We start from the raw sequence: 23,968 nt of genomic DNA on the forward strand, positions 1-23,968 counted from the left end.
CATGGAACAATTGGAGGGCTGGAATGGGCCCTCCTGATCCATGGTAGCTGTCAGAACCAGAGGCCACTACAAGCAGAGGGAGAGTCGATAGACATGGCCCTCCACAAGAAGAATTCTGAGCCAGCCCTTAGTCTCCTACCTTATTATTTTCAAATTGCACTCACAATGCAGTGCAGGTTCTGTGCTGATCCCAACCAATTAAACCAGATAATTCTTCTGAGGAAGCCTGTAACCAGTTGTATGCGATTATAAATGTACTAAAATAAACAACCCAAGGTCACATGGTTACATGATAATGCATCGCCATGTTTCACTTGACAAGCACCACATTTCATCCATTTTAAACCCTGGGTTCCTTCCCCGCTAGAGATCTCCTTTTTCTACCCAAGATTGGGTGTGAGCGTGGACGGAACTTCATCTCAGTGTAAGGGATGGAGAACAAGTGGCCTTTCCACGGCTCCCAGTTAATCCCCTGGAAAGAGAAAAACAGGTAATCAAGCCTCACACCAGAACAAAGGACACTGCCCTGAGCTACACCAAGTCAGGCTTGTCCTTGTCGACTGGTTCTCTGGGACTTCAGGCAAGAGTCTTCTCCAGCTCTTAACTGGAAACACCAAGGATTAAACCTGGGATCTTTTGCATGCCAAAGAAACTTCTTGAATCTGTGGGCAAAAATTAAAACTCCTGCCCATGTTTATAGTAGAAATAATACCATTTCAACCATATTATTTTTCACTTACTGTTATGGCTAATAATAATAATAATAATAATAATAATAATAATTTATTTATACCCCACCCATCTGGCTGGGTTTCCCCAGCCACTCAGGGTGGCTTCCAACAAAGATTAAAAATACATTAAAATGTCACACATTCCCTAAACAGGGCTGCCTTCAGATGTCTTCTCAATGTCAGGTAGTTGTTGTTCTCTTTGACATCTGGTGGAAGGGTGTTCCACAGGGTGGGTGCCACTACCGAGAAGGCCCTCTGACTGGTTCCCTGTAACTTCGCTTCTTGCAATGAGGGAACCAACAGAAGGCCCTCGGAGCTGGACCTCAGTGCCCGGGCAGAACAATGGGGGTGGAGACACTCCTTCAGGTATACTGGGCCAAGGCCATTTAGGGCTTTAAAGGTCAGCACCAACACTTTGAATTGTGCTCGGAAACGTACTGGGAGCCAATGTAGGTCTTTCAGGGCTGGTGTTATATGGTCTCGGTGGCCACACACTGTCACCAGTCTAGCTGCCACAACAGCCCCATGGATTAGATCCAGTCCCCAAAACCTTTCAATAGGTGTTGATAAACTGCCATGCACCCCATCTATGAAAGTCGCTCCAGATCAGAGTGTCCCCACCAGCTTATTTTTGCAGGTCTTCAGAGCACAGATGGAGAACCTCTGTTTGTCTAACTGTCTAAAATGTTGCCTGCTCCACTGGCTTGAACATTGATGTCATATCCTATTGTTATCATGTATTACTGTGAATTGTGGTTTTAATTTCACTTTTATGCTGCATTTTATGAATGTTGTTAGCTGTTCTGGTCTCTGTATGAGGAAGGGTAGAAAGAGGAGGAGGAGGAGGAAGAAAAGTGTGCAGTACTTTTGAGCACAGCAATTCCGAGTGATCAAAGCATTTTACATACACTGTCTTGTAATCTAGCAAGGTAGGTCAATATTATTAGCCTCTTATTCTTTGTGCAGGAAGAGCTTGCCAAAGGCTACCACCTGGCTGTGAGATTCAACCTGGGGAGGAAGAGCCTTTCCTGAGTCATAAAGTAAAGGACCCCTGACCATTAGGTCCAGTCGTGACCGACTCTGGGGTTGCGAGCTCATCTCGCTCTATAGGCTGAGGGAGCCGGCATTTGTCCACAGACAGCTTCTGGGTCATGTGGCCAGCATGACTAAGCCGCTTCTGGCGAACCAGAGCAGCACACGGAAACGCCGTTTACCTTCCCACCGGAGCGGTCCCTATTTATCTACTTGCACTTTGATGTGCTTTCGAACTGCTAGGTGGGCAGGAGCAGGGACCGAGGAACAGGAGCTCACCCCGTCACGGGGATTCGAACCGCTGACCTTCTGATCGGCAAATCCTAGGCTCTGTGGTTTAACCCACAGCGCCGCCCGCGTCCCTATTCCTGAGTCATAGTTGTCTCTAAACCACTAAGGCACTGCACTACTCTGTGGCACCTCTTTCTCTATATATCTGCTGCAATGCGCTTTTCAGCAGAAATGCGGCAAAAGGGCAAAAGGGCTCATCTTCCCATCTTTCAGGCTCTTTGTTCCAGACCTCAGCAGCCATTTTCTGACATATTCGGGGGGCAGGAATCTGTGCTCATGATTAAGTTGTGAGAATTTCAGTTTTCAGATTTTCCTAACAACTGTATGAGAAAACCTAATACTGCAATCCTATATACACTGGTACCTGGGAATAAATGTCAGTGGGGCTCACATTTGAGTAGACATGTGTAAAAATGTTTTAATGGATGGATCCAATGAAAAACAAATCAAACATTGCAGCCCAAGGAATAACAACTCCTGACATAAATTCAGAGTTAAGAGATGGCAGAATAGAAAGGGTTTCCATTCCATTTGTGAGACAGGTAAGGCAGTTCCAAACTTTAAATGACAACTGCGGGGAAGTGCCTCATGTTGCCAGCATTTTAGTAGGCACTTGGAAAAAAATTGCATACCTGATATATAAAAGGAGAACCATGCAGCAGGTGTGGGGACCTGTGGCCTTCCAGGTGTTGCTGACCACAACTACCATCAGCGCCAGTGGCCAGGGATGATGGGAGTCGTGGTTCAGCAGCTTTTAGAGGGCCAAAGGTTCCCCACATCTGCTGGGCAGAGTGCCCAGTACTCACCTCACTGTGCTTGTCTTCGCCATATTTGCCATTCAGATTGGCCAAGTGGCAGTTCTTATACCACCAGCCACCGTGATGTGTGATTGCGCAGTTGCTGAGAGCAATGTCGCTGTCCCTGTCCCAGGTGGTAAATCTCCAACCATTGTGGTAAGTCATGGCATCCCCTGAATTGGGGGGAGAAAGACAGCATTAGGACTACGGGGACCCTGGCTTCATTAAAACCCGAGTACACCTGGGTACCTGAAATAAGAGCTGCGAAAGCCTGCCTAGAGGAATCAGAAATGCAAGGTAACTTTTCTCAAGGGCCAACATGCAGATGCACAACTACTGCTAAAAGGAGAGAACACAAATGGCCAACTATACAAGATTTGTATCAGCATTGGCTTCTGCAAAAATGTGCAGCTCAGATGGATGTTGGAATCGCAGTCAGCTCACAGTGGACTTTATTCACTGCTAGTAATTCTGCATGATTATACAGATATACTGGAAGTAAATTATTAAAAGTATTATGGGGAATTTGCTACTGCAGGATTCTGTAATAGCTCCTTTTTTGTTCTTCTGAGCTGGACATACTTCTGAGTAGACAGACCTAAGACTGCACAGTTAAAGGAGTAACTAACAATGAAGCAAATAAATAGCTAGTAATAAATCTCTTCATAGCACCTACCACTGAGGCACCAAAAGGTATCCCTCCTGGCAGAGGAGTGGCTTTTGGGAAGTTGAGAAATCATTACACTGATGAAGTCAACAAACACGACTGGAGTATGAGAAAGGTGGCAAAGATGTTTTTCTGTCAACATGCTATATCACCTACTAAAGGGAATAATGATTTTTGTTGGAAGGGTAATGGAAAAATATTACTGGCTCCTTAAGTGCCAGGGTCATACTCGATTTAGGCATAAAATTTATGTTGTCTGTGCTAGTGTTGTCTCTTTACACATACTCCCACTTATGTATATAGCACACAGGTGTGCTTTTGCTCCATCTATAAAACCACACATGTATATATCTCTCTTTGTACGCAGGTCATAAAGTGATTTCATGGGGAAGAATTGCAAAGAAAGCTTTTTGCTTTCTATAAGACTATACTGTTAAACCAGCCTTCTCCAACCTGGTGCCCTCCAGCTGTTCTGGAGTACAGCACCATGTGCTGGCTGTGGCCAATGAGTGCTGTGGCCCAGAAGAGAAGAGGAGTACCAGGTTAGTACATAAACTATTTCAATTCTGGCCATTTTAACACCTGAAAAGTTAGTTAGCTCCACCCAGTGAAGGGTGTCTCACTGCTTCTGTCTCCAGTATCAACACATGATACTGCAAGCCAAAAAAGTTTTCCTTACCAGCGGTGCCTCTGTACTTCCCCACGGAGAGCTTGTATCGCTCCCTGCTGGAGCCCACCTGGAAGAGGTCGTAGACGGCATAGGCAGACTCATTGTGCGTTCGTAAATCCACCCTCAGTTCATAGGGAACAGGGGCGTTACTGGTGAGCTGATGCAGCTTTTCAAGGCCTGAAAGAAAAGTTTGCAGACAACCACAGTTCCAATTGTCCGTGGCCAGTAAGAAATATTTCCAGGCAACAAAGCCAGAAAGTTTTCATGACAAAGCTATAAATTTCAGTATGTCCAGAGTAAACTTAGCTGAACTCCACCCATTGTTTTTGCGACATAAATGCATTCCGAGAGCTCTTCGGAGGCAATGTGCCTTCACCTCTCCTGCTACCTGGGGGCTGCTCCTTGCACCTGCTCCGCCAGCCTGAGCCAAGCGCAAGCTGGCTAGCCAGGGCAGTCTGATAGCCAGCTTGACTTGAGAGGTGAGGCAGGGTAGCTCGGAGGCAGCGGGGACAAAGATAGAGGTGGCAATGGCAGCTCAGCTGCAGCTCTTGCAGGGGACTCACCAGATGTGTGTGCTCTCCTTTGGGAAGAGACAGGGCTGGCCAAGGGGGGGGGCTTTGAAGACTGCCCCCCCCCAGGTACACGTGGGTGAGACCCAGGGATTTGCTTTGAGTGATTTGCTTTTCCCTGCTTGGAGCCCTGGCTCCTCTCCAATCTCTCCTCTCCCTCCGTTTGCCCTTCCTCTCCTCTACCTGCTCGGCTCCTGGCAACTGATTTGTATGCAAAGGGAGCAGCTTGAAGAGCCCTCCAGGACAGACAGGCTTCTGCTGATTGGCACTGCCAGCGCACCCACCCCAAGAGCTGAAGACCCACACACAAGCGTCCAGGGGAGAAGGACTTTTGGGGTGTCGCCAGCAACAGCAGCATCCACAAATTGAAACCAAAGAAATAAAGCACTGAGAAAGAGACCCCCCTCCTTTTTATAATAATAATAATAATAATTTTTTATTTATACCCCGCTCTCCCCAGCCAAGGCCGGGCTCAGAGCGGCTTACAAACAATAATAAAAACAAGAAGAAAGATTACAACTTAAAAACAAAAATAAAATACATTAAAATAATGGAACATTAAAATATTAAAATGTAGCCTCGTCACAGGAGGAGAAGGAAAAGAAAAGAAAAAAAGAGAGAGAGAGAGAGAGGGAGGGAGGGAGGGAGGGAGGGAGGGAGGGAATCAAATTGGCTCCAAGCCAAAGGCCAGGCGGAACAACTCTGTCTTACAGGCCCTGCGGAAAGAAATCAGATCCTGCAGGGCCCTGGTCTCATGAGGCAGAGCGTTCCACCAGGCCGGAGCCAGTGTTGAAAAGGCCCTGGCTCTGGTTGAAGCCAATCTAACTTCCTTAGGGCCTGGGACCACTAGGGTGTTGCTATTTATGGACCTTGAGGCTCTCCGTGGGGCATACCGGGAGAGGCGGTCCCGTAGGTACGAGGGTCCCAGGCCGTGAAGGGCTTTAAAGGTCAAAAGCAGCACCTTAAATCTGACCCTGTACTCCAGCGGGAGCCAGTGCAGCTTGAAAAGCACTGGGTGAATATTCTCCCATGGCAGAGACCCCGTGAGGAGCCTCGCTGCAGCATTCTGTACCCGCTGGAGTTTCTGGGACAGCTTCAAGGGCAGCCCCGCATAGAGCGAATTACAGTAGTCAAGCCTGGAGATGACCGTCGCATGGATCACTGTGGCCATGGTGGTTCCTTTCCTTCCCACTCCCTCCATTGTGCATCTTCTCCAGTGCAACTAGTTGGCGATACTGGCAGTTGCGCCCCTACAAATCTTGCACCCGGGGCCACAGCCCCTCTCGCCCTGCCCACCCTAAGCCACTGAGCTCACCTATCCATAGCACTGGCCAGAAAGACCAGATAACTATATATGCATGAGCAGCGGCACTTTTTACAAAACCTGTGGCACCCTTCCCTGGTCACATACAGAATGCAGATACAGTACCAAGCCAAAATTCCCCAGCAGGGTCTCCAAAGCCTTCAACGTAATTCCTCCAGCGCTTAAAGAAATCCAGCTGCCCTGTGTTCCGTCTCTGAAAGACCTGCGAAAGCAAACAAAAGCCAAGTGACAGGTCTGGTCCCTTGAACACAGAACACCAATGATAGGATGAGAGATGGAAACTGAAGATAAGAAGGCTCAAACAACAGGCACAATAAGAAATACCTAGCCTGATGAGGCCAACTTAATTTGACCATGAATTATAGAATTCTCCCCATCTGAATATCTCTATTTTGTTTGTGGAGTAACAACAATGCCTTTGTGATCCTTTCTTTCTTTCTTTCTTTCTTTCTTTCTTTCTTTCTTTCTTTCGCGGCACCTGTGAAGTTCTATGCAGCTTTTGGTTCTGCTCTCTCTCCCCACTTCAACAGGTTATCAATGAGCTTAAGCACATGTAGTTATTGATTAAATCACAGAAGGTCCTGCAGAGGCAAGTATGCTTTTGGTGTGGTTGGTTGCAATATGACCACCAAGTGATAGTATGCTGCCTCTTTCCCCTTGGTGAAAAGGGCCAAATCTGTCGCATGAGTGCTTTGTGAAAGGATAGAAAATAGAGCTGTTTAAGAGCAGAACTCACTATCCATCCGCCTCCATCAGTGGCCATGTCACAGTACACCTGCAGGGGTCTGTTGACGTCACCGTTCAGGTAGATGGTGTACATGCCGCTGGCAGAGTGTCCGTTTTCCTGGGTCTGGCTGCAGTCCGCAGGGAAGGGATAGCGCAAACTGACTGCAGGAGCAAAGGACATGGAAAGCCAAGTGAGCAAGTTCAAAAAGAAAGAAGAAAAACAAAGAATATTTGTACAGCACAGCAATATAAAGGAGGCCGGGGCAACCGTTTCTCTAGATTTTCCAGTTTTCCATTCTTAAGTTCAGTTTGCAAAAATGTTGGGGAGGGGGGATTTGTATGCAAGTTCACATGCATTTTCTGTGCCTTCCTCCTAATACACATTTTTGCACACAGCTTAATCAAATGCATTTTATGCATTATTTTCACTAATGTGTGCATTTTTGTGCACTCTCCCTGTTTTTTTTATATACGGTTTTTTTGTTTTGACAACCGCTTTGCAAAATTTGGAGAACTGCAAATTTCAATTGATAGCTGAATTTCAGTTTGTGTCGGAAAGAGCAAGATTGGGCCAAATAAATCTATCCCCTATCCTACACAGACCACGAATGGCAGAGGGCAGGGAGACCCGAAGGGCTGCATGAACATGATCAAATGCGGTTCCATAAACCAAGGCTAAGGCTGCCAGCCTGTACATACTTACTGTTAGCATTTGTTTGGAACACCCAGCAGAAACTGAACTGGATATAGAATCCCTGCTGGAGGAGCCCACTTTACCCTGCATTCAATCACACTGAGACACACTGAGTTTAGGAAAAGAAGCAAGCTAATATTTGTTACCAGAAATGCAGGCTCGATAGGAAATATCTCTAATTCTATCTACCTACAATAGAGATGCAAGAAGCGGTGCTTGCTTTTGCACCACAAGAGGGAGAGCTCAAAGTCATCAGGGAGGCATGAAGGAGAAGGAAGGTGAGTAGGAAGGGAAACCACCAACCCTAAGATTATCCGTCTGAAGGAAGGTCAACAAAAGGAGGACAGCCGAGAAAGTCTGGAGTTTCCCCTCTCTGTCTGCTCTTTCTCATGCAGTTACATCAGCCTGCAGTGCAAATTGATCAGCACTCTGTCACTTTCAGCACTTACCTGGGAGCAAGTCCCATGGAATGCAATAGGATTTACTTCTGAGAAGACATGCATAGGATTGCACAGCATTTATGTCTAGCTGTGTTTGCTTATTTTTTTTAAATAAATATTTATTAACAGTTTTATTTTAGTTACAATACCAATAAACAATACAATACAACACATCTCTTAACATAATTTTCTTAACTTCTTTGGACTCCCTCGCATCTCCCGCTCCCGCGTTCCTGTCTATAGAATTTTATCCAGCAAATTTATTCCCTTGTTTCTATTCTTCTTGTCTAATTTGCCGATATTATATCTCTAATTTTAAATATCCTTTATTCAGATCTTAAAAAAAAAAAAGTTAAATATAACCTGAAATTTCCAAAAATTTATCTTTTCTTAAATTTAGCTTATCTTCATATTTCACTTCATCTAGCCCAATGGTGCCTAATTGTTTGTACTCTGGCATCCTTCTTAACATTCATACAATTTACAATATTTTTGTAGATAAATCTTAAATTTCTTCCAGTCTTCTTCCACCGTCTCTTCTCCCAGGTCTCGGATTCTGCCAGTCATCTCAGCCAGTTCCATATAGTCTATCAGTTGCATCTGCCATTCTTCCAGTGTGGGTAAATCTTGGGTTTTCCGATGCTTAGCGACGAGTATCCTTGCTGCTGTTGTTGCATACATAAAAAACGTTCGGTCCTTCTTTAACACCTTCTGACCGACAATGCCCAGCAGGAAGGCCTCTGGTTTCTTAGGGAAGGTATACTTAAATACCTTTTTCATTTCATTATATATCATTTCCCAGAAGGCCTTCACTCTAGGGCAAGTCCACCAGAGGTGAAATAATGTTCCTTCATTTTCTTTACATTTCCAGCATTTATTATCGGACAAGTGGTATATTTTTGCAAGTTTGACTGGGGTCATATACCATCTATATATCTATATATACCATCTAGCTGTGTTTGCTTATAGCCATCTCTCCAAACCCATGTCTTTCCTTCTCTCTTACTGTTTTTCCCACTGTCAGTTTTTCAGATTACGTATATGCTTCTCAGGGAGCAAATGAAGGATGGAGAATCCAATTGTTCCTTTCAAATAAACAGTAGGTCTGTGACCCTGATGGCTTTGTCCATATATCTTTCTGAGTTGATGCACTGTAGCAGGAAACCCAGCATGACTTGTGAGCTCCCACTTCAAATCTCACTTGAGTCATGAACTCACAAAGACCAAATAAATTGATAGATATTATAGTAAATTGTTATGTACTAAGCTTGGATCCAGAACAATAGGTAAGTGGGATTCTAGAATGCAACAACTGATTGGCTTGCAGGAGAAGACCAATCAGGCTGGTAGGATCATAGAATGCAACAGCTGATTGGTCTGCAGGAAAAGACCAATCAGGCTCCAGGAGGGAAGCAGAATCAGCTAATAAGACGAGACTCATTGTGTAAATAATATACGTACAGTGGTACCTCGGGTTAAGTACTTAATTCGTTCCGGAGGTCCGTTCTTAACCTGAAATTGTTCTTAACCTGAAGCACCACTTTAGCTAATGGGGCCTCCTGCTGCCGCCGGAACACGATTTCTGTTCTCATTCTGAAGCAAAGTTCTTAACCTGAAGCACTATTTCTGGGTTAGCGGAGGCTGTAACCTGAAGCGTATGTAACCTGAGGTACCACTGTATATAAAAGCCTGAGGTTTGGGGGGAAATTTGATGACTGTTTTATAAGCTGCAATAAAGGGTATGAAATCACTGCAGGACTCCGAGTATATTTCATAAATCTACATGGAAAATACTCCTGTTTAAGTTTAAAGAAGGGCTTTTCTGAACAATCCAGCTTTAAAGCTGTCTACTTGTTATTAGACAACTGTTTTGTGCTTGTCCACTTAATTCTTAAGTATGCCAACATTTTAAAAAATGGATTTGTTTGTAGCTTTTGTCAACTTTAAGGTTGCCTTGGGCTCCATCAACACACATTGGTTGTTCAACAAATTATCAAATGCCCAAACCTCTCGCCATTTTGTGTAAGGATGTTATATTCAAACACCAGTCTGAATGTAAGATTTCATCACACTGAACTCTTCTTCCACTGTATTCCCAAATCTAGTAGCATCAAATAAGGTTTTATACTGGAGCCTCACCTTTTAAACTTATTTAATAATGATGTAAACATCTGAATTAAAACAGGATCCCTTCTTTCTGGTCATCTCTGAGCTGATGATAAGATTCTCCCATCTCATTCTCTGTTGAGGCTTCACAGATGAAGAAGAGTTTGGATTTGATATCCCGCCTTTCACTCCCTTTAAGGAGTCTCAAAGCGGCTAACATTCTCCTTTCCCTTCCTCCCCCACAACAAACACTCGGTGAGGTGAGTGGGGCTGAGAGACTTCAGAGAAGTGTGACTGGCCCAAGGTCACCCAGCAGCTGCATGTGGAGGAGCGGAGACGCGAACCCGGTTCCCCAGATTATGAGACTACCGCTCTTAACCACTACACCACACTGGCTCTCCAGTTAGCATCCTTGAATTCGTTTTGCCACAAAATGTCTCAGGTATAAGCTAAAACAAAAGTCCTTCTTGCTCACCACAGATGAGCTCTTCCTAACTGGTGTCTTGATGATTAATCTCATAACTGAGTTTACTTTCCAGTTAAGGGGCTCAGCAGTCACATCTACATTATGGAAAATTAAAAACTGGACAACATGTATGTGGTACTTTGAAATTCTGGCATATTTACTATGTAAGATCTGAAAGTGCCACCAGTTCTTGACCTATTAAAACTTATTCCACTATTACTATTCAAATCTGACGTGCAAAATCATCAAATTTAGAATGTCTTCAGAATAGGCTATTAAGATATTGCTCTTAGGATTCTTTTAAATATACCCATAATGCTTCTCAGAGCACAAGAAACAGGAGTTCAGCCTCTCAAAGCAAAAATACATGTTAGATGGTGATGGGCACATTCCCTCAGCTCAATTAAGTACTGGGTTTGGCAAACAAAACTATATTAAGTTTAATCTGAGCTCAATTTGTGTTCCATTCTGCTCCTGATGACATCATCAAATACTTGGTTATAAAAATGAATGTGTATGATTTGTGATTATGGTTTTCAGTCACATATTTTCCTACTAAGATTCTGTGTGGTGCAAATTACTTCTTCCCCTGGAGACCCCAAGAAGGCGGCTAAAATCCTGAAATTTCAGCACCATCTTGAACAACAGGTTGAGGAAGTTTTACTGCAGTTCCCAAAACCTACCTGTAGAAAAGGTGGTGGTTGTTTTTCGACTCCAGCGGTCTCCCTTAAAGGCCATGATATGTATGGTGTATTTGGTTCCTCGAGTAAGGCCTTCTAGGACAAACCTTTCCTCATTAGGACCTAACCGCACTTCCTGATACACAAAAGAGAGGCAAAAATTACATTTCATTGACAATTTGGCTCCAGCCCTTCTTGACCTTCGCCTCCAATCCCTGTAAGAGGCAGGGAGAGAGATGACTAGCTACCCAAGGATGGTTGTGATCCATGGGGAAGTGAAAAATGCAGTTTTTCTAGAGGAGGGTAGGGGAACGTGTGGCCCCCCAGGTGTTGATGGATTGCAGCTTCCATCATCCCTGACCATCAGGCATGCTGGCTGGGGCTGATTGGAATTGATCCCACAGGATCCAAAGAACCACAGAATGCCCTTCCTAGAGGAGCAAGTCAAATGCACACAGTACTCGGTGAATAATAGTTGAGGTTCGTAGTTCATAGCATTCATAGAATAAGTTCCAGTATTTGAAGGGAATAGACTGTATTTATATTCCCAAAACACAAGGATGGGGCAATTCAAATTAAAAGCTTCACTTTTAATCTCTGAAATCAACCGTTCTTTTTCTGCTTTTTAAAAGGTTGTTAAAAATACTGTTTTATCTCTAGGCTGCATTTCAAGATTGCTTTTATAACTGCTGTTTCTATAATTTGCTTTTATGTGGTTTTAATGCCTTATTATAATTGTATATCATAAACCATCTTGTGTGGGGGCTGGACATTTTCAGAACTAAAATGAGGCAAAAGGGGGGCCCTGACTATATACTGGCTACATGCCAAATCTTCATGATGATTCAATGTTGCTTTACAGTTATGCCACCTGTACCAACTTTTCATATAACTTAAAAACATTAAATGCAAAGCATGTGTAGCGAATCTCTGTATCAAATCTGGGTTCATGGGTGAAAAGCTTGTGCGTTTTTCAACTGTTGGCTTAGCTAATCTTACATTTGCTCACATAGCAATTTACAGACTTACCTTGATAGTACCATCTGGTTCCCGATAGGTGAGAAGATAGCCACTGATCTGAGCATCAGGTGGTGTCCAAGTGACCAATCCACTGGACTGTGTTACATCTGACACACGGACATTCCTGGGAGGGTCAATTTCTAGGCAAAAGACAAAGCGGGTGAAGGTGTTTTAACCTGCTATATGGTTTATTCATTACAATAACCTGTGTAGAAAGAAAGAGATTTGACCTCCCCATATTCCTAAGAGGAATTGAACAAACTACTGGAAGAACCATTTTCCCCTCCACAATTCCCTGAGTGGTTAGAAATTCCAAGGTCTGTCTTTATTTTCCTTGTTAGGAATATTAAAATATTTTGCAAAACAGTCTAAAGCAGCACCAGTCCCACTCGCACACACACACACACCCCAATCCTGCTTTGCGAAAGACAGCAGCCGTTTCTCCACCTCTGCTTCATGCCGGCTCTGTCTCTGGGTTAGCATACATCTTATTTCCACCAAGATGCTGTTTTATTCAGCCTCCAGCCCAAGGAGCTTGGGGATGCTACATACTTCAGTGCCTCAAAGTAGTGAACCAGGCCATTAGAAACATTCAGGGCCATCAAGCTATCACAAAGTGTTTACATTTGATATAAGTAAAAAAAAAACCTGCTCCTTTTCCCTTATAGGGTACCCAAGAGCCCATATAGAGTCCTTTTGTAGGTTCTCTATCAGTAGGAGAAAATAACAGAGACCAACCAGAGAATATTGAGAAGCAAAGCAGCTCGTAAGCCTGATCTTTATTGAATGCTGCAACAGGGTGCTCCCACCCACACAGGAGAGAGGAGGAGGACATCAAACAATGGCACGCAAGGCCTTATGTTGAAATTCCCTGCCCTGGAGCTCCAGACCACCCCTCCAAACATACATCACAGAAGGGGTGTAGCCCAAGACCACCCCCCACAAACATCATACCTACATCACAGAAAAGGCGGTCTACAACAGAAATTTGAATGTTGCTGTTTTTCCTGTCTGCCACGTTATCTGATAATGCCTTATCTGATTGCCTTTTCTGGTGGTCTGGTCATTCCTTTGAGATGGCAATTACCTAATTCCTGAGACAATGGGGAGGTTTCTTTCACCTCCTCCCTCCTTGCAGAGAAACACTTGGTCAGCTTGGGAGTCAAAATGGTTTCAGGACTGTCCCCCTGCGCTGCTCACACACTCATGTACGTGCCTGCCTGGCACATTGATGAACATTTATTATATATCTAAGACCTTAAAATTCTTATAACATGTTATTTAGAAAAAAGACTAGACTTGTAAATGTGGTTTCAGAAATTATTTAGAGCCACACTAGATTTTACATGGCAGTCTCACAGCTTTCCCCCCACCTCAATGAAAATCAGCTGCAAGAGGCCATGGGAATAGCCAGGGGGAGCAGGGGGTGTCTGCCCCCCCTAAATCAAGTAAATAAATATACTTAACTAAGGTTCTCCCCCCCCCCCCCCGTGCAAGAGGCTGTAGTCTTAAGTGGAGAGGGGGAAGAGGCCATAGCAACGTCTCTTCTCCCATTCATTGAACAAAAGCTTGGGGAAAGAAATTTGGGCAGAAAAGTAATCAGAGGGGAAATAGTAAAGCAGTTCTTGTGCACTGTAGCTCCTCTGCTTAAGCTCAGCAAGATGGCTTTTGGGTAACAAGGAAATCGACTTCCCCTTGGCCTTCTCTGTGGTGGCCACCAGTTCCAGAATGCCCTCCCTAGGGATGCCTGCCTGGTGCTGAGGAGACTTTTCTGACTGAAGGGCTGTGGCCATTCCAAGTCAAGTTCAAAGGTAGGAAACATGGAAAAGGCTGGCAGGGGCCTTGAAGCTGCCCTGGGCAGCAGACTGAGCAAGCACAGAGGTCACCTGGGCACAGACTCCCCCGCTATGGAGAGAGACACGGTGTGTTTCAGCTGCCATCAGCCCCAGCCAGTAGTGCCAATGGCAAGGGACTATCTGGGGGGCCAGAGGGTAGCAAACCCTAATTTAAATCATAACAATTATCTATAAATTTGTAACTATACTTATAAATTAATGTATTTAGATTAATGCAAAAACGAACCCGCTTTTATCATTTTGAGGTGATGCAGTTATTCTTTTTTGGTAATGCATAAAGTGCCCCCCCCCCAAAAAAACACAAATGAGGTTGATGACCACATAAAATCATTTTAATTTATCCAGGCTTTTCAAGAGTTTCTTTTTCTTTCAATTACAACTGAATTTTAATTTTTGTTTGAGTCCTCTGCTATTTTTATAACATGTTTGCTGATTTTATTTACTTTACTGCTCTCAAGCTGCTCTGAAAGTTTTAACTGAACAGCAGGGTACTGAATTCATATAATAAGTAACTACTTTGGCCCCTACACTGGGTAATAAATCAGTATAACATGGGAACAGATGTGTTTCAACCTGGCTTAAGTAGAAAAAAAACTCACAAGATCATTTTAAAAACGGGTAGTATACCATATTTTTCCATGTTTAAGACTATTTTTTCCCCTAAATTTCTGAAGTTTAAAATAAGGAGTCGTCTTATACATGGATAGTGCATACTGCATTTTCTTAATTTTGAGTCCCAAAAATTAGGGGGAGTCTTACACATGGGGGCGTCTTATACACGGAAAAATATAGTAATGAGTACTTCCGATCTGTGTGAGAAAGAATGGGTGGGTTTTATTTTTGTCAGACTCGTTATCTAAGAACTTGCTTACATAAATAAGTTTCAGAAAAGATTTGCGGCAGTTGAAGAGGCCGGAAAGCCTTGCATGAGGGCAGGCAGCCTCTTATCTTGTGCTGAAGCTCCAATATTATGAAGTTAGCTCTGCGCACAAAGCCGCCTGTGGTTCTGTGTTCTCTGGCTGCCCTTCCACATGTCAGGAACTCTCATCATGGCTGGCAAACTGGCAGACAAACTGCAACACACATGCCAGACCAATCCTTGTTTCTGGCTGGTAGCTGAGCAAGCTCAACCCATAGGCTACTATAAAATAAAATTTAAAAATGCCAGGACACATAAATCAATGCTTTGCCAACCTCCTGTTTAGTTGATTCTTGAACTGCAGCCGTAAGAGCAGGCTGTGCTATTTCAAGGCAAACATACGACACAGAGTTGATAGTGACAGCATAGAGTTGTCACAACTATCAGATCTCCATAGCCATACACATGTCAGAGTATCTGTAAACATCACCATCCAAATGCAATCCCACTAAAACAAAACTTATTTTCATGAGCATAGTAAAGCTCCTCTTAGTTTTTAAGAGTAGCTTGATAGAGACTTTAATTCCCCCATGGGAATCTTTCATCCCACAGTTGCATTTGGTCAAACAAGTTTTGCGGTTTTTTGAAACAATATAAGAATCCACAAAGCCTGTTTACCAGAGGTGATGTGGGATAAATGAACACATCAGCCAGGAGCAGGGTGAGAATACATTCAATTCATTCTCCCATGAACACTTACCTGGAGGTAAATCACACTGAACTCAATGGGGCTCAGATCTGAGTATACATGATTAAGCTGACTGTGGGTCTAGCCAACATGGTGCCCTGCAGATGGGTTGGACTCCAACTCCCATCAGTCCCAACCAGCATGGCTAATGGCCAGGGATCACCTGGCCAGGTCACACATTAGCCAAATCTGATATAGGGGATGTTCCAGCTTAAGAAGCGGTTTAGTCCTGCTGGCCACATGACCTGGAAAGCTGTCTATGGACAAACACCAGCTCCCTCGGCCTGAAAAGCGAGATCAGCACAGCACCCCATAGTTGCCTTTGACTGGACTTAACCCTCCAGCGGTCCTTTACCTTTACCTTACTGTCCCTTCGAAAAGTCAAGTTCCCAGTCGTGCGCGCACACACATCCCAGCAAAGTTAGTGTTGTCCAATAAGAGAGTCCAGCTAGGTGTGCATGAATTTGGCAGTTCAAAAAATAAATTATGCTGTAATATGAAGACTCTGAGCAGGCAATATTGGCTGCAGGAGAGGGAAACTGGCAGAGAAACAGCCTGAAAAAATGTCCAGTGCAAGCTTCTTCACATGCAGACAACAGAGGGAGCTGCAGGGCCTCAGATTCACCTTCCTAGGACAAGGTATGTCAGTAGGCTTGCCATTAGTACTGTGCAGTACTGCTTCTGCAAATTTTGTAGTATCTCACTATGTCCATAATACTGCTATTTGTATAATGAAGGAAGTTCCATTAGTATTCCATTACATACAGTGTTGGGAGAAGTCCACAGAGCAGATACCCATATTTCCCTATGGGGTGATGTAGCACAGAGCCAGAAGCATCTTTGAGAGCAGAAATTTTTCAGTGCTGCATAACTGCTAAGCCTTAGCAATGCTAAGGGTCAAAGCATACATGGTGTTAGAAATGTGATTTAATCTCGCTTGTATCATTGTTGCTTAAAAAAAAACAAAAAAAACCCTCTGATTCTGTTTTATGGCTTTAAAAATGAGTTGGGCCCTGAAACCAACACAGAAACCAGTGCAGATATCCAAACACAGCTGTACAATGCCCAGAGTAGTAAGTCCACTTAACAAACTGACCACTACATTCTAGACCAGCTGTAATTTCAAAATCTCTTTTAGAAACAGCCCTGCATTTTTTTTTTAATTAAGAGAGGATAATACTCCTGGGCATTGCATTATAGGGCTAAGGAACAGATTACTGAAATAAGTATTATTGTCAGCATCACCCAAAAAAGCTCTGGAGCCAACAGAGATTTGACAGCCTTGTTAATGCTTAACTCCAGTTAATGCACGGAGGGGTTAAGACCATGGAGTAAGCTGCCCTGTCAGGCGTAGCTGGATCACATCCTCTCACCTTGGGAATAAGGGTTACCAAACTCTGTTCTCTCACTCTCCACCATGTGAACCTGACCAGTAAAGATGTCTAAGCTGGATGGCTTTAGCAAGCCATATTTGTGTTTCTATACAGATAATTTAGAAACTCTTACCATTTTTGAAACTAAGTTCTACTGCCCATCTTTTCTTGCTGCTTTATGGAAAAGCACATGAATCTAACCTTTGAAGAGTTTGTAAGTAAACTATTTTTAAATTGCCAAATGTGTGGTCTCTTTGCTAGGGGAAGGGGGGGACTTTGGAAGGGGTTTTAGAAGGAGATCTTAAAGGTCTAACACCAACATTTCCATACTTTGCTGCACGTTTTGCTATTTTAAATCTCTGCCAAGCCTCTCTCACCAAAGAGTACTTACCCCAAACCTGGATCTAGGCATCCAGGGAATTCATCTTTCAGTTCTTTAACCACATCATTAAAAACCAACAATCCCATCACCTCTCTCCACTACTCCTCACTTAAGTTACCTGTCAGTGTCTTTGTGATTGTCCTCTTGCTCTGCTGGCTCCCCTTCATAGCCCAGATGTAGATGACATACTCCATGCCTGGCTTCAGTCCAGTCAAGGTGGTGCTGGTCTTATCCTTCCCAACAGTGATCTCTCTGGTGTCTCCATCAGCAGAGGTGTAGCTAAGTATGTACCGGTCTATAGGAGCCAATGCCTTATTCCAAGAGATAGTGGCTGTGTTCTCTGTTGCTTGGTCTGTTTTCAGGTTTGTAGGGCCATCTATCTCTGTGAACCAAAATGGAGGTATTATTATTGTTTTCTTTCTATATCAGTTATAACCTTCTTGAGACTTTGTCATTTATTATTTTGATCTGTGGGACTTTACTTTGCCATGGCTAGACTGGCAAGTAGATTTTTTACTCTGATGTAAAATGTTGTGCATACGTGCATCTTGATGCGTAAGAATTTGAATTAACTAATGTGAGGGAGGGGGCAGAATCTGGGAAGGTGGAATTAGCCATTGATAATGCAACGCGGGTGGTGCTTGGGATGCAGGTGGCGCTGTGGGTTAAACCACAGAGCCTAGGACTTGCCGATCAGAAGGTCGGCGGTTTGAATCCCCGCGACAGGATGAGCTCCTGTTGCTCAGTCCCTGCTCCTGCCAACCTAGCAGTTCGAAAGCACACCCAGAAAGTGCAAGTAGATAAATAGGTACCGCTCCGGCGGGAAGGTAAACGGCGTTTCCGTGCACTGCTCTGGTTCGCCAGAAGCGGCTTAGTCATGCTGGCCACATGACCTGGAAGCTGTACACCGGCTCCCTCAGCCAATAAAGTGAGATGAGCACTGCAACCCTAGAGTCAGCCAGGACTGGACCTAATGGTCAGGGGTCCCTTTACCTTTACTAATGCAACTAAATTACTTAACAGAATGCTTGTCCGTCAAGGAAAAGGCAGGAACACTCTCTTTCTAGCTCAGATCAGTTAGCACAGCTGAACTGGAAGCATTCACAGAGATCAGGTAGTATCATATATGACCCTTTCTGGCCTAGGGTAGTCAAGAAATTCCTCACTGGTCTGGCAGTACTTCCTTCTGTTGGCCTGAGCTTGGCAATGAATCTCCATTTGGCACGCTTCTAGACCTAAGTTCAGAAGCTTGTCTTCACAATGTGAAAAACTCTCAACTCCTTCCATCAATGACTTACAATGTAAGTGCTCATCCTCCCCCATGAACTGATCCTAAAAAATTTTAACATTTAACAAGGGCTACATACTGTATGAAAATAAGAAGCAAAATACAGGCAGAAAGGAACACAGCACAAAACTTCATAATATCACATCTCTGGGTTACCTGTTTCAGCTGTTATGCTTGCCTTCCTGCTCTGTTGGGTTCCCTTCACAGCCCAGATATAGATGGTATACTCCATGCCTGGATGTAAACCCATCAGGGTAGTGGTTTCCTTGTCCTTCCCCACAGAGATCTCTTTGGTGTCACCATCAGCTGAGGTGTAGCTCACCACATATCTATCTATTGGAGCCTGGGCCCCATTCCAAGAAATGGTAGCTGTGTCTTCTGTTACTTGGTTGGCTACCAGATCAGTTGGGCCATCAATATCTGTGAAAGGAATAAGGAATTTTAGTCACGGCAGTGATCCTGAGAAGATTTCTATAAATCTCCAGGAGCCATTTCTTCGAGGCAAACCAACTCAAAGCATTTTGATGCACAAGGGCATAAAGTCCAGCCGGCACTCCCTGCTCTCCCCAGTTAACATGGAACACAGTCTGGCCATATGAAATCAATGGTAGTCGTGTCAAAGCACCTCCTGGAGCTTGATCAGGGGATCTTTCCAGTGATCAGTTCTGTCTGTCTCCAACTCAGTCAATCCACCAGTCAATCATTTAATAGGGAAGCTTTTAATGTTTGATGGATTACTGTATTTTAATGTTTTGTTGGAAGCTGCCCAGAGTGGCTGGGGAAGCCCAGCCAGATGGGTGGGGTATAAATAAATTATTATTATTATTATTATTATTATTATTATTATTATTAGTCATCAAAAATTTACCACCAAAGGTTGCTCCTTCACCTTATTTCATAGCAGAAGCATCTTCTGCATTTGATTTCAAACACTTATCAGCAACTGTCTATATTATTAACCTTTTCAGAGTTTGACAGTAGCCCCCTTCAGACATTCTACTTGCATGCAGAAGCAACATGTGAGCAAGGGGAGGTGAGACAAGTGTAGGAAGCTCCTCAACCACTCCGCTGGCGTCGTGACTGTCACACTCCACAGGTTGGAGAGCAAAGTTCTGAAGTGGGGACCTCCATACTGGGGAGATTCTCTGGGTGGTTTGGTGTAAGGGAAGGTCAAGGGTCTAAATTGTGCAGGGAGCCGCCATAAATACAGGAGGCTCCCTTCCATGCTGGAGGGGCCGAAGAGGACAGCAAGTGGGCGTGTTTGAAGGTTAATGCACTCATTCCTGATCTCATATTGCTTTTACATGCAGGCAGAATGCCCAAACAGGGCTAATATGACTCACAGAGACCTTACACCATGGTCAACCATCCAAGCAACCTTTAAGAATGAAATACTTCACACTTTTTCATACTTTTAAAAATAAAGATGTTAAACCAAAGAGTTGCACAGTGGTGCTAGAGTAAGACTTCCCACGTTCCCATCCGTTTGAAGGACTGTGATGATCCTGAGTTTGAATGATAAGATTAGAGCCATTTTATAATGCTCCTATTCCAGGAGGCAGCAAAATGACTGGCTGCACATTCACACTGCTGCTTGCTGTTCTCTCGCTGCATTTCCTGAGCTGGGTTTCTAATCCGTGCTCACATGACTTTATCAAAATGTGTGCGTGTATCTTTTACTTTGTTCTAAAATACTGCTGTTTGAGTTGTCATTTCTCAAACCAGCTTCATACCAATTAGAGTCCTTAAGCTGTTCCTGATTCATCCCTAGCCAAGGTGTGAACACCTTTGCATAGAGTAAAGACATCTCAGTCCCCTCAACGCAGTGGATGTAGCCTACCTTGATTTCAGCAAGGCATTTGACAAGGTGCCCCATGATATTCTTGTAAAGAAGCTGGTAAAATGCGGTCTTGACTATGCTACCACTCAGTGGATTTGTAACTGGCTGACTGACCGAACCCAAAGGGTGCTCATCAATGGTTCCTCTTCATCCTGGAGAAGAGTGACTAGTGGGGTGCCACAGGGTTCTGTCTTGGGCCCGGTCTTATTCAACATCTTTATCAACGCTGATCAATCCTGATCAAATTTGCAAATGACACCAAACTGGGAGGGGTGGCTATCACCCCAGAGGACAGGATCACACTTCAAAACGACCTTGACAGATTAGAGAACTGGGCCAAAACAACCAAGATGAATTTTAATAGGGAGAAATGTAAAGTATTGCACTTGGGCAAAAAAAATGAGAGGCACAAATACAAGATGGGTGACACCTGGCTTGAGAGCAGTACATGTGAAAAGGATCTAGGAGTCTTGGTTGACCACAAACTTGACATGAGCCAACAGTGTGACGCGGCAGCTAAAAAAGCCAATGCAATTCTGGGCTGCAACAATAGGAGTATTGCATCTAGATCAAGGGAAGTAATAGTGCCACTGTATTCTGCTCTGGTCAGACTTCACCTGGAGTACTGTGTCCAGTTCTGGGCACCACAGTTCAAGAAGGACACAGACAAACTGGAACGTGTCCAGAGGAGGGCAACCAAAATGGTCAAAGGCCTGGAAATGATGCCTTATGAAGAACGGCTAAGGGAGCTGGGCATGTTTAGCCTGGAGAAGAGGAGGTTAAGGGGTGATATGATAGCCATGTTCAAATATATAAAAGGATGTCACATAGAGGAGGGAGAAAGGTTGTTTTCTGCTGCTCCAGAGAAGCGGACACGGAGCAATGGTTCCAAACTACAAGAAAGAAGATTCCACCTAAACATTAGGAAGAACTTCCTGACAGTAAGAGCTGTTCGACAGTGGAATTTGCTGCCAAGGTGTGTGGTGGAGTCTCCCTCTTTGGAGGTCTTTAAGCAGAGGCTTGACAACCATATGTCAGGAGTGCTCTGATGGTGTTTCCTGCTTGGCAGGGGGTTGGACTCGATGGCCCTTGTGGTCTCTTCCAATTCTATGATTCTATGATTCTATGATTCTATGATTCTATGAACGCACCCTGGTTTAAACGCTAACAGAGATGGATCTGACACTAATGAAGCCATGCTGATGTGAACAGCTAGGTGGGAAAAGAGCAGGTGGGGAAACACATTGGTGGGGGGCAACTTCACTGCAGTCTAAGCCATCACTCTGCGTTCATCTGCACTTACCTTTTCTCCACTCTTTCCAGGCATGGTTTGAGATTTAAAGCTATGAGCTTTCCCCACAAAAACCTACTCTAAATTCAATCCTTTAAAACTCCAAATTGATGTTTGCTCCAATTAAGCGCCAAAGAGTGGGTTGTTACCCAAACAGCATGGGAGCCTCTTTTCTGTGAGTGGCTCCCATGTGGCTGGGAGAAAATGATCTAATCACATGGGCAGGGAATGATGGGATGAAATCTTTCCCAAAAATGGGCACCCAAAATCCTCCCAGCAGGCTGCCAATTCTCTTGTTATGATCTGTGCAAACTGTGCCTGTCCACGTGGTTGCGTTGTGCACATGGGTAATTCTAGTTGCACCTGTGCAATTCTTGCAAAGCAACTTCTAGAACTTTAATTGTGTGTCACAGCTTTTTCCTGACACCAGTCATTGCTATATAGGGTGCTTAGCTTCGGTGTAGCAGAACAGTTTGTAGCAGAAAATGTGCACTCTTTCTGGAGCTTGAAGAGCAGCCCACATGGATCCAAACAGCTCTTGCTTTTACAACCAAACCCCTGGACAGTTTGTATTTTTGGCAATATAGACCAAACAGTTGGCTTGATATATTTTGCCTTTCAGATTCCCTTCCCAGTTTCTAGGAACTACTTTGCTGTAGCTACAAAGGAAGAAATGGTGCTTCTCATGTCCAGCCCAGAGCACAACATGTTCAAATCAAAACTGTTAAAATGGACACATCATCTGCAAAATGAGGACATTCCACAGCAATGATTTACTGCCCAAGAGGAAGCAGAGTTTCAGTGCTCTAGCCTGACTTCCTCCCACTGGCAAGAAAATTCTGAAGACAGCAGGAGTAAACAAAAACACTGATCCAAAGTCAAACCCAAGGCTGCCAACTATAGGCATCTGGTGCAGGCAACATCTGGTGCTGCCGGGTCTGCCCTCCTTTGAGAAAAAACAGTGGTCTGGTAATTCCATTGATGAATCCTTACATTTCCAGTAGCAGAGGGAGGGCTGTTAATTCATGGCCTCTTCACAAATCAGAGCAAACATCAATCTGGAGAATTGCTGTTTGCTCCAATTGAGAGCTTAAGAGTGGTTTTCCCTGGGGGGAAGCAGTGGGACAAGGAGAAGTGTGGATGAGCCCATGCTGAGATGTTGCAAACCCTTCTGAACCCAAGCTCTGGGCAAACGACTAAACTCTGTCTACAATTAACACAGAGAGGAGAACTGGGATTGCAGCGATTGTCTTGAACACAGAACCTCTGTGTGTACAAGCTGCATGGTGCGCACAGACACTGTCCTTGGCAATGGAAGAGACTATGCACAGAAGCATTGTGCAGAATAGCCAAACAACATGGAGGGGCTTGAAGTGGTGCCAGGGGGTGAGATCCCACTCTCCCTGCCCATTCATGTCCTGATTGTACACAGATTTTAGTTAACTGTGAAGAGAGACATCTGGAGAGAGTAATTGGGACACTTTGGGAAGGCTCAAAGAATCACACTGTATGAGCAATTGCTACGGCAATTGTGACAACCAGTAGCAGCTGTGCTTGTGGAATGATGTCACCAAAGCCCTGGATTTATACCTGTCCAGCCGTTTACAGAGGACGGCTTCCCTTCCATCTCATCCTTCATAGATATGACGGTGATGACATACTGGGTTCCTGGCTTCAGGCCTATAAAGAGAAGAGAGAGAGGTTAATTCTTCTGAGACACAGCTGTATCTTTGATTTCTCTCCGTATTCCCTACTAGATGTGTTTCAAAGCCCTTCCTTTGTTGCATGCAGGATTTGTCTCACCTGATCTGAGGGGAAGGGAAAACTGCATCTCTCCTGTTCACAGTTCTAAGTGAGACAGTGAAACCCATCCCAGAGGAAGGAGGCTTTGATCTGCATGTGGGAAGATCAGACCTGAGACTCAGTCGCAGGGCTTCCCCTCTGAAATCCTGTAATGGTTGTTCTTTGCAACACTTGTGTCACCAGCTGGAGGGGAAACGCATTTGTTTCAAAAGGCATTTATTTGCTGGAGGCCTGCAGCTTGTTGGCTCTGTGTTGTTCTGTTTTCATAGAATCATAGAATCATAGAGTTGGAAGAGACCACAAGGGCCATCGAGT

The 23,968-nt window shown here is 44.3% G+C and overlaps 1 protein-coding gene across 1 annotated transcript in view; it reads right to left on the bottom strand.

The window, feature by feature from the left end:
* Positions 1-23,968, bottom strand: part of TNN (tenascin N) — a gene marked incomplete at its 5' end in the record, with an annotated part of 33,836 nt that continues 9,868 nt past the window's right edge. The window contains 10 exons of the mRNA XM_081866512.1: positions 1-472; positions 2,861-3,024; positions 4,198-4,365; positions 6,187-6,283; positions 6,818-6,969; positions 11,197-11,329; positions 12,223-12,353; positions 17,550-17,813; positions 18,876-19,139; positions 23,441-23,530. Coding sequence (XP_081722638.1) covers positions 341-472; positions 2,861-3,024; positions 4,198-4,365; positions 6,187-6,283; positions 6,818-6,969; positions 11,197-11,329; positions 12,223-12,353; positions 17,550-17,813; positions 18,876-19,139; positions 23,441-23,530 — 1,595 coding nt within the window. The 3' untranslated portion in view covers positions 1-340. The remainder of the gene's footprint in view (positions 473-2,860; positions 3,025-4,197; positions 4,366-6,186; positions 6,284-6,817; positions 6,970-11,196; positions 11,330-12,222; positions 12,354-17,549; positions 17,814-18,875; positions 19,140-23,440; positions 23,531-23,968) is intronic.

The sequence above is a fragment of the Podarcis erhardii genome (genome assembly GCF_964252035.2).
Source record: "Podarcis erhardii genome assembly, chromosome: 6".
In the NCBI taxonomy this organism is placed as follows: domain Eukaryota; kingdom Metazoa; phylum Chordata; class Lepidosauria; order Squamata; family Lacertidae; genus Podarcis; species Podarcis erhardii.